We start from the raw sequence: 10,284 nt of genomic DNA on the forward strand, positions 1-10,284 counted from the left end.
TTAACAGTTAAGTTACAGACGTTTCATTATTATGAGTGCAAACAATTTGAAGTTGTATTGTAACCTACGTGACAGATATATTGTTTTTATCGATAAAATGAAGAGAATGGCGATTGAACTACAGGTTTTTCCATTGGATATTTCTTGGAAGGAATTTTACCATCAAGAGTATCGGTATCCCTGTCTTATCCTGTTACCTCTAACTGAAGTTGACATTGCGATCTAGATATTTGTTTGAATAGACTCACACCTAAAAGGAAACAGGAACATAAATGTATTAACATGTTAACAGATACACCCCCTAAATTCATAACTAGGCTGTCTTAAACTTTGGAATTCAATGGTGATTAAATTTGATTCAAACATTGTCTCTTATGATATGAAAGTTTTATTGTTCACTCAAAGAAAATAGACTTTATCTATTATCGTCACTATAATCGTTCTAATTTGCCTTCAAACAAATTCTACTAGATTTATTTATTGTTTGTATTTAAAAAACAATCTTTTTATTAACTGCAAAGGGCATTACCTATCTAATAATATCAGCCTAATTACTTTACACAAAATGCAACAACACCGATAAAATAATTAGGGTCAAGAGCACAAATCAAAGTTCAGTGCACCTAGCTAAACGCTGGTGTTACAAATCGACAACAAATTTAGCATGATCGTAAACGAAAATCTAAGAACAATGCAACGTCTTAATTATTAAATATAAGTTGTTTAAATAGACAATAAAAAATATTTAAAGGTGCATAGTAACAAGTTTGCTGACGTTTGCTACAATTACAGACAATGATATTTTAAATATTTTTATTCCAGAACTAAACGAGTTGATAGTTTATCTATGTCGTCATTTCACGAAATTGAACTTTATTTCAGTGCTATTTTCAAAATACTTACCAAAAATGCTCACCCGTCGGTAGATAAAGTCCAGGAAATAAGGAGAAGACGGGGATGTGATACAAAAAAAAAATTAAAGAAACTAAACGAAGCAGATTGAAAAATCTTAGATTCAGAGAATCCATACAATCTGAAATTTTCATGACTTATTTTTCTTGAAACTGTTTATTTTGTTTGCGAACAAAGCCTATGAGCAACAAATACGATCACAAAATTGACATAAATGAGTAAGAGATAAGTAGATAAGTCACCCTAAATTCATAAAAAGTTTCATGTAATTTGATAGACCCTCGCCAAAGTGTATCTGAAGGTCTACCAAATCAATATTTTTTTTAGTTTTTTTGTTCGAACCAAATAGTTTCAAGCATTCTTAAAGAAAGCATAGAATTGTCGGACAATGAGCTGTCATATCAAGTTACAAGTCTGTTTTTCTTCAGTCTGCTACGTGCCAATCACGGTGATTTGATAAGGACAACAACTATGGTTTCAATTCCATTGTTTAGTTTATGTATAATTTTTAATCTGTCAAAGTTTCAAGTATGTATATAAAAATAATTGTACAAGATTCGTTTTTAACCTTTACAAGATTTCGCTCAAATGTTGTTTTTAACCGTTAATTTATTCGTGCAAAATATACTACTACGAATATTAATCAGTTAAAATCGCACTGAAATTCCCACCTTGAGTATCTTTTTGGGGAAATCCGCTATTTCTGTCACCGGTCTTTCCTTGTGTTCTTGAACATTAGAAGTACGAATGGCTAATTAAGCGGAAATGTAAATTATTGGACTGATATTATTACACGAGGCGTTGGCGATGATCTGTTAATTCCAACAATCTGATAAACAGAAAACAAACACATTTCTACCTTCGAAGTTGCTAAATTTTCGATTATCCGAAAAACCAAGTCGGAAAATTACAAATAGAAACAACACCCAGATAATAATTTATTGTTTTCATTATCTACAAGTCAGTTTTCGGTGTTATAATGAGTTTATGGCGTAAGTTAATTAAGTGCACAACTGAAGAAGAAGAAAAAACCTCTCTAATTTAAACCTACGTATAATAAGCGCATAATATGTATAAACAACGACATAATAATAAGTAATCAAAAAACAGTTCATAATTTGCCTAAAATTAATGTAATGAATTATGAATTTGTGGAGTCTGCTTGAACTCGTATCTATTAATAATCGGCGTACGAGAACCAGAAAGTTCTTCAGAAAGCGGTCTGTAAACCGACCCGCTGTGCTTTTTCTGTCCAGGAGTTGTATGCCATAACGGTATCTTCAGTCGAGGAAGGTTTCCATTATGCATGTTGAACGACTTGTTTCTCTTCAAAATCAAAAGTGTCACCAGTACAGCAACAAAAAGAACCAAAAGTGCCGTCAAAATGAACACTGAAGTTACAGAAAGAATGTACGAAGCTTTGGCTAAGTTAAGACCACTCGTGTTCAAAACTGAAGCTTCTACAACAGCGTTGTAACTTTCTGTCTCGTAATCTGCGTCGTCGTCGTCTTCATCGTCGTAATTATCAATATCGATGTTATTATCGTCAATATTGTCTATTATCATTTTATTATCCATCGACAGATCAGAGTAATCCGCAAAACATGGGAAAAGCAACGTCCAATTCGTCGTTGGAGTGTCAATTAATTCAGCATGCCTCTTGAAATCTTCATGAGTTTTGGGAGAAACCGGATAAATATTGTTTTTTAGAACATAATCTACGAATTCAAGATTTTCCTCGCAGACCAAAGGATTTCCGTCGAGATTTATTGATTGCAATTTAGGCATGATTTTGACGTCGCCGACAGAAATCGAAGACAGTTGATTATGATCAACAACTAATTGTTCCAAAGCGGGAAGTTCTGCGTTATGGTTGGTCCACAACTGTCTCAAATTAGCACCACTAACGTCAAGTTTTTTCATTTGGGGCAATGAAGTAAACACAACAGGATCTAGAGGCAAGAGTGGGTTGTTCGACAAATCCAAAATCTGAAGCTGGGAAATCTTTGCGAAAGAATTAATTCCAATCGTGGCAATTTGGTTATTGGACAAGAAAAGTTGTTGGAGAGTGTTCGATGTGACGAATACTCCATCGATACTTGTCAGTTTGTTGTTAGACAGATCAAGGGAAACCAAGCCGGTCATACTGTCAAAAGCGCCGACTACGGAGGTCAATCCACAGTTTTTACATGAAAATCTGGAGGTTCGGAAGACGTCTCCCCGAGTCTTGAATTTTGGCAAGGCTTCAAACTGATTGTTATCAAGAACAATTCCATCCAACCGGCTGTTTTCGTAGAAAATGTCATCATCTAAATCCACCAACTTGTTGTTTGAAAGGTAGATATAGTTCAACTCCTTCAATGGGGCGAAGACATCGATTTCAAAGACAGAAATTTGGTTATCGCTCAGATTCAACGAAATAAGCGAGACAAGATTTTCGGTAACGCTGCGGTTGAACGATGTCAAGTTGCAGTGGGCCAAAGACAAAGACTCTAGAGAAGACTCTTTGGTTACTTTTCCGGTTAATCTACTGTGCTCTAGGAAAGTTATGTCTAAGTCGAATGTTACCAAAGGGTTGTAATTCAGGTTTAACACACTAAAATCTGTGTTATTCTTGAAGAGATTTCTGGGCAGTTTCGAAATGCTGTTGTTGGCTAAATTCACTTCATCTAGATTTTTCACTAGAGAGAATGTCGCCTCGTCTATCTCCTTGATAAGATTGTTTTGTAAATTTAGAAATTCTAAAGCGGGTACATTGTCTAAGTTTGGTACTTTTGTCAACTTGCACTCTTTGAAAATGAGTTCTTGGACATACTCTGCGGTAATTTGTGGAATCTCCCCGAATATAGTTTTTGTGAAAGTAATTCCCGTCATTTCGGGTAAATCAAAGGCGTCCGAGTCAATGGACTCAATGTTTGCATCCTCAATAATAACTCTCTCGAGCTGTTTAAAATCCGAGAAGGCATCGTTATGGATGCGTTTAATGAATACGTTTCTAATGTAAAAATCCGTTGAAGTGTTCGAAACACCACTTAGGGCATCTTTTGTGAGAGTGATAGGACTGTCACATTGGTATATTTTCACTTGTCTTACATCAGTTTCGTTGCATCGACAGCCAATAATGCAGTTGGTCGTGGGCCGTTTGGTTGTTGCTTCTATTGTCGAAACAGCGACGACTAGGAGCAAACAAAGGGGGTGTATTCGCATCTAAATTAAAAAACAATAATTAGACACGGTTTCGCAATATGTTGATATGGCGTTTATATAAACAATGATAACGCTTAAGCTGTACACTGACACGTAGATAGGCGAACTAATTTGCGATGAAAAGTGATAATTTAGTCGTATCGTCCAAAAATTGTCACTCTATTGTTGGACTGGAACTAACCTTGGTGCAATTCATTGCGCATCTTACGAGGACACTGTTAATTACACAAAGAACTTCGCCTTCGATGTTTGATATATCGTCTACAACTAAACTATGCTTACCGTTTGTAGAATCACAACAGAATTTGAGGAAAACTGGGCAAGAGCACCACGTAAAACTGAACACTTTATGCAATGTACTACTACTTTACCTGTACGTCGTACCTTTGAGTACCTACCTACGTCAGGTCGTCAGGTAAGAGCCTCCCCACTTCCTCGTCGTTCGTTCGATAGAATGTGGATAGATGGTGCAGGTCGTTCGGTTAAAGCTCGAATCATTGCGTAACGCATTTGTGAGCACGGCAGTACTGCTTCACTCATGTTTCACTCTGTATCCACCACCGTTCAAAGTTAAGCGCGCGCTCTGTTCAAATTCATTTAACTTGTTCGCTTCGGAGAGAATCTATTAAATTTATGTTTGACTCTACAAGATAAGAACACTAATGTCATATTCCAACATGTGAGTGCAGTGGGGTCTGGACAGCGGTTACAGACAGTTTAACTTAGTGCTAGTGCAATTTTGACTGCATTTCTAGTGAGTTTTTAATATTTTAATTAGGATCTTCATAAATTTATATTATCGTACTTGAACTTATGGGTCAACCAGTATACGATTACCATTTTTTCGAAATTCATTTATGCGTCGGTGTGTTCACATTTTTTATTTAATCCCGATATATCACGGCGAGATGAAACTAGTGCGGCTTATTTGGCGGTGTAACTTTCTCTTTCGTAGTAATTAATTTTATGTTGGAAAGTACAAGTTAAATTTGGAGCCAATGGCACAGTTATAATTGAAGGTGTGTTACTTTTGCTTGCGGTACCACCACGAATTTCTTTGAAAACAGTAAACCGGCGAATTGCACCGTTACGACAGCCTACCTACATTTCGCCCGCTTTTTGAGAGTGAATCATACGACATCGTGCGACCAATAATATTGGGCTAGAAAGCAGTGGTAGTCTCGTTCCAATCATCGGTCCTTTTGCAAGTCTTCAGTACGTACTCCATTACGCAATATTTAATTTCATTGTTGGCCTTTGATTCGTATCCTTGTGCATTCATCAAGATGCGTGGACAAGTACTACGGAAGTACTGCATTATCCTGTATAATTTTCTCTCACAGGATGACACCCGCGCGTGCTTAATATTTATTGGAAAAATTAAATTGTTGGACTCTAATTCATGTTTTTTTACAGAACCACCAACATGAAGTTCATTGTGATAGCCACCACTGTCTTGCATTTAGCCTGGGGCGCTTCCATTGCCGACGTCTCGTGTCCCGACTCTTGCACCTGCCAAAAACAAGACGAACACTTTGAAGTCTCGTGTTCTTCGTACGAATTCATCAAAAAACTTTTGCCGAAACAAGAAGCAACAATAGTGCGTTTAAACATAAATAACGCGTCGTTAGTTAACATCGATTTGAAGTTAAAGTATTTGAAGAACTTACACGTTTTGGATTTGGCAGACAATCACATTTCTGGGGTACCACCGCAATTTCCCTACTTGCCAAAACTAAAGAGTCTCAATTTAAGTCATAATCATTTGACTACAGTCAGTTTTGCTCAATTACCGAAAAATTTGCGTGTTATTGATTTGTCGCATAATTCTATCGCGAATTTTCCAAAGGACTGGGCGAATCTAAAACAACTCAACATTCTTGACTTTCATGACAATCCGATCGATTGTGACTGTGATAACTTGGCGATTTATGAACAATTATTAAAAGAGAATGTCGTATCGGAGAATTTAACGTGCTTCTCTCCGAAAGAATTCCACGGAAAGTCTTTGAGCTCAGTCAATTGTTCGTTGATCAAAGAAAACTTGTTGAATGTTATGTTAGGGGATGAACCAGGATCGGGACTTGAAGACGTCGAAACCGCAAGCGAGTCCTACCCAGCGCTCACTGATGAAGAACAGTTTATCAAAGCTGAAGAGATCGCTTCAGAACATGGAGCACAAGAGTATGTGGAAGAAGGAAGTGGCGAGGGTGAAGAAGGTAGTGGTTGGATTCCAATTCTACCAATTGAACACCCGCAAGCGTGTCATTTTAACTGCTCAACTCCACGACCTATTGGATTAGAAGACGAAAAGAACGCGTCTCCACTTCCGAATGTTCAGAAACAGCTGGAGATTATTTTTGATGATATCATTCCACGCGAGCACGCGGAGCAAGTGGAGCAAGTGGAGCACGCACCTACTACCCCAACTGTAGAAATAGTTGAACCTTCCGTGAAAGAAGAACCGACAAACTTCAACGAGACGAGTGATAAAGAACATGTTAATGACGTCGAGTCTTTTCCAACGAACGACACTGTTATTGGTGAAATGGAAAGAGCGAGTTTTGACGAGAACAACAATCACTCCGTGTACATAATAACTGGATTACTAATAGCCTTTATCGCGTTTTTGTTGATTTACTATTTCAACAAAAAGAAGAAGAAGACTAATCGTAAGAGGAACAAGGCCACTGAGAATGGTTTTGGCGAAGAAATGAAGCCTTTGGGGAAATCAAACGACGTGAAAAAGGAGCTTAATTCGAAACCTCCGGAAAGCGCGCGTTTGTTGAATGGAAATGGAAAAATTGCAGACGATACAGAGTCTCCTGTTAACGACGAAAGTGAGTTGGAAGATGTGGAGCTTAGGCCGCAAAATCACAATTCTTTAACACCGCAACCGGAAAGGGTGACGATTAAAGCGGGAGAACTTGTCGAAGCCATTCCGAAGACTCCGTTGAGGGTGCATCGCCAGCTCAACAGTGAAGGAGAAATGGTCACCACCGCAATAAATTCCAATTAAGGTACTAGTGATGTGAATACCTCAGTATTTAATAGAAGAATACGTTTTGTGATACAAATTATCTTATATCGCGGTCGTTCCTATTATTTAGTCTTCGGCGTCAAGTCGATACTTACGTAAGTCCGCATGTTCGACTGTTATAGACTATTGTATATTTACTTATTTTTATGTTTACATATTTATACTGTTACCAAAGTAATTTTTTAATGTGGAGAGATATTACAATTTTGTAGCAGGATTGGTGCCTTTACTGTAGACTAAAAAAGTACTTTCTGGTAATAACTCGGTCCTTACTCAAAGAGTATCATCCAGTGCCATTAGTTTCGATAAGTTGTGAAATTGGATTCTTGTTGCAACTTAAATTAGGTTAATCTAGCGTTAGTTTACGAATGTGATTTATTTTATTTGTTTTCTACTTATTTATTTTGAAGATCGAAACTAACAGCAAAATTGGCCAGCTCCCAAAAATTTTTAAATTTTGCACTTGACGAAACTGCAAGGTTCTTCGCGAATAACCATGGATCGAGAACAGGGTAGACTTTAGAAAAAGTTTTTATAATATAAGTGTTGTAAATGTAGTGTGAACATACTCATATTCACATTTCGTTTTGTATCAGTTTTGCAACTTAATAAATCGTTCAAATAAACTGTTTCATTCTTCAGAGACGAGTCTCAAGGTCCCTCTTAACTGTTTATAACCTACAATTCCTCTCCACGAAATTAGCAGCTAATAAAATAATCGAACTACTCATTTAAATTCAATTAACGATGTCCAAGGTCTGACAAATTTTTACCCTTTAAACTCGAGATTAGCTATAACTGCTAACATTAAATAACATTGCCTTCACTCAGTGTTACAACACAACACGACGAAAATAGAATAGAGATAAGATTAGATATTTCAAAGTTAAAGATCTTGGATTAATATTCTTAGCAGTGGAATTTCAAAAATAAAATTACTTTCGGAAACAGGAAACTGGTGAACGTGCATAGATTCACATCGCGTGCGTCTTCTGGACCTCAAGATGACCGCCAGTGTGGTCTAACTCTTAAAAATATAATTATACGTCAACAATCCTGAAGGTTGACTTTAATACGCGATTAAGAATAGATTTGGACTACACTTCTTCCAGGAAATGACGAAGGGTCCTTTGCAGGGGTTCATCTCGATAGTATAACAGTATAACGTGAAAAGGGGAGTTGATATCATAACATAACATTCCTGATGCGTTCTGAGTCCATATCAAATCGTAAAAAATTAAAGGAATGTTGTCTACTTACTTATTACCTTTTAGACCTACCATAAACGTATAATTTGCATTTAATCAATCTGCTAGACCACGTCCACCACAGAATATGGTGAAGTTTTTATTGTTTTTAGTTTGTGTAATCATACTTGTCCTGATGATGCTAAATTAGTGAAACCTTGTCTGTCGTCTGACGTCGCTGAAGTCATTGCGAAATTCCATTCAATGTACTTTAAGACACTATTTTCCTGCCCAAAAATTGAGTTCAACATTGTTTACATGTTTAATTTTATACAATAAAAATAAAAACAAGAATGTACTGGGAAATTAATTTACTATTTTAATTGACATGAATTGGGCGGGCTCATTTTTTCTGTATTTTCCATTCGTTCCAATGTTACAAATTTTAAAATTTTAATAAAAGAAATCAAAATTTTTAATTCTTTATAAAAATTCACATTTTAAAAGTTTTTTTTTGCTCCAAAATGGATAAAACTTTTTAAAGATAGTACGAGATTCAAATTTCGTTGTTATAGAATTAGAAGATCTCTGCTGATGGAATTTGAATTTTTAAGTTGCTAATTTTATTTTGAATTTTTTCAACGAAGCGGAGATCAAGAAATCTAAATTTTTCACATTTTTGTCGTCATATCTAAACTTGAAAATTTGAGGACTGAAAATAGAATGTTTTTTAATTCCGAAGAAATAAAACAGAAGAACCCAACGCTAAACGTTTTATTTTATTTTATCCAAAAATGGACTCAGCAACTTTACAACTTAAACCGACGATATGTAAGACCGAATTCTTAGCGAGAAAACCGCTTCTTTTTATCTGTCGTAGTTTTGGAGATATGAAACACTGAGTATTCCGAAGCTTCAAAATTTCTGCCCTCTGGCGACAACCCGAAAATCCCGGAAAAATGTCCACCGAAAAATTTTTGACACGAAATAAATTTAAAAAAAAATTATTTTTGAATTTGGGCTATGTAAAACCGAATTTTTAGCAACAAAAACGATAGCGAAAACCGCATTTTTCTGTCTGTCGTAGTTTCACTTGAAATGACCCTTTGGTTCTCGCCACAAAGTTCGATATTCAAACATATTTATATGGAATTATCGGTGATTTAGCTGAACTTTAACTTAAATCCTATCAAACTACGTGGTTTTAGCTGCTGTATGCGAATTTATAATAAATGTCTAACGGATTTATAATCTCAAGGAATTGCCCATATAATATTTAAATGCCTTTCACTGCGTCACTTCTATCAAAATGATTAATTATCTTGAACCAAGCCGTTGCTAGAGTAGATATAATTGTCTTTAAAATGCAACTTAATTTTTATGTTGTACAGCACCTGTTTGAGAATACAACGAATTGCATATTAACTGGTAGCCTTCACATTAAAGTATCATGATGAATTTATAATTATTGTCATTATAGATATTAGTTGTTTGGACTTGGGTTTGAGGGACAAAAGTTGGACTGCCACCGTCAAATTTCTGTGCAAATTCCATTCATTAGTTGTTTTACAAGGATATTGAACTGGGAGAAGCACAGGTGTGAATTTTGCATAAAATTTTGAAAGTCTGAAGCACCGTTCTGCGAATTTATTACTTTTCCAAATTTAGTGAATGTTACAAAAACTACTTTTAAATGTTACCTGCTTTAAAAAATGGCCAGACTGGCCCTTGGAGACAGCGATTTATTTGGTAAAAGTCCGGTTATAAAGGTCTTTTTACTTGAACCGACATCCGGTTACTTACTTTTGTTGGGTCGATAAAAATACCTGTCATCATTTTAACATTGGTTGTAGTCCTATTGATTTAAGTAGAAGTCACTTTACTCTCAAAAAAGGTAACTTGCGGTCGTCAGTAGAGCAGGTACAATACTTATGTCTT

General features: G+C 36.0%; 2 protein-coding genes across 5 annotated transcripts; one reads left to right on the forward strand and one right to left on the reverse strand.

The window, feature by feature from the left end:
• Window positions 1-1,837: 1,837 nt before the first annotated feature.
• LOC148167314 (uncharacterized) lies at window positions 1,838-4,621 on the reverse strand. 3 transcript variants are annotated; one of them, XM_088047231.1, is made up of 2 exons: window positions 4,518-4,621; window positions 1,838-4,119 (listed from the first exon to the last, which is right to left on the reverse strand). In XM_088047231.1, exon 2 carries the CDS (start codon window positions 4,117-4,119, stop codon window positions 2,041-2,043), a length of 2,079 nt encoding a protein of 692 aa, XP_087903357.1. In that variant the 5' UTR covers window positions 4,518-4,621; the 3' UTR covers window positions 1,838-2,040. The 3 variants fall into 3 exon arrangements, with proteins under 3 accessions (XP_087903357.1, XP_087903356.1, XP_087903355.1); XM_088047230.1 differs by having other exon boundaries at window positions 4,402-4,573; XM_088047229.1 differs by lacking the exon at window positions 4,518-4,621 and adding an exon at window positions 4,301-4,393.
• A 1-nt stretch (window position 4,622) lies between these two features.
• Window positions 4,623-7,785, forward strand: wdp (Leucine rich repeat protein windpipe). 2 transcript variants are annotated; one of them, XM_088047232.1, is made up of 2 exons: window positions 4,623-4,873; window positions 5,536-7,785. In XM_088047232.1, the coding sequence occupies exon 2, from the start codon at window positions 5,546-5,548 to the stop codon at window positions 7,136-7,138; it is 1,593 nt and encodes a 530-aa protein (XP_087903358.1). In that variant the 5' UTR covers window positions 4,623-4,873; window positions 5,536-5,545; the 3' UTR covers window positions 7,139-7,785. The 2 variants fall into 2 exon arrangements, with proteins under 2 accessions (XP_087903358.1, XP_087903359.1); XM_088047233.1 differs by lacking the exon at window positions 4,623-4,873 and adding an exon at window positions 5,071-5,334.
• The last annotated feature ends 2,499 nt before the right edge of the window (window positions 7,786-10,284 follow it).

This window comes from Gnatocerus cornutus, chromosome 10 (assembly GCF_029298725.1).
Source record: "Gnatocerus cornutus isolate USDA-ARS CGAHR chromosome 10, icGnaCorn1.1, whole genome shotgun sequence".
Classification (NCBI taxonomy): domain Eukaryota; kingdom Metazoa; phylum Arthropoda; class Insecta; order Coleoptera; family Tenebrionidae; genus Gnatocerus; species Gnatocerus cornutus.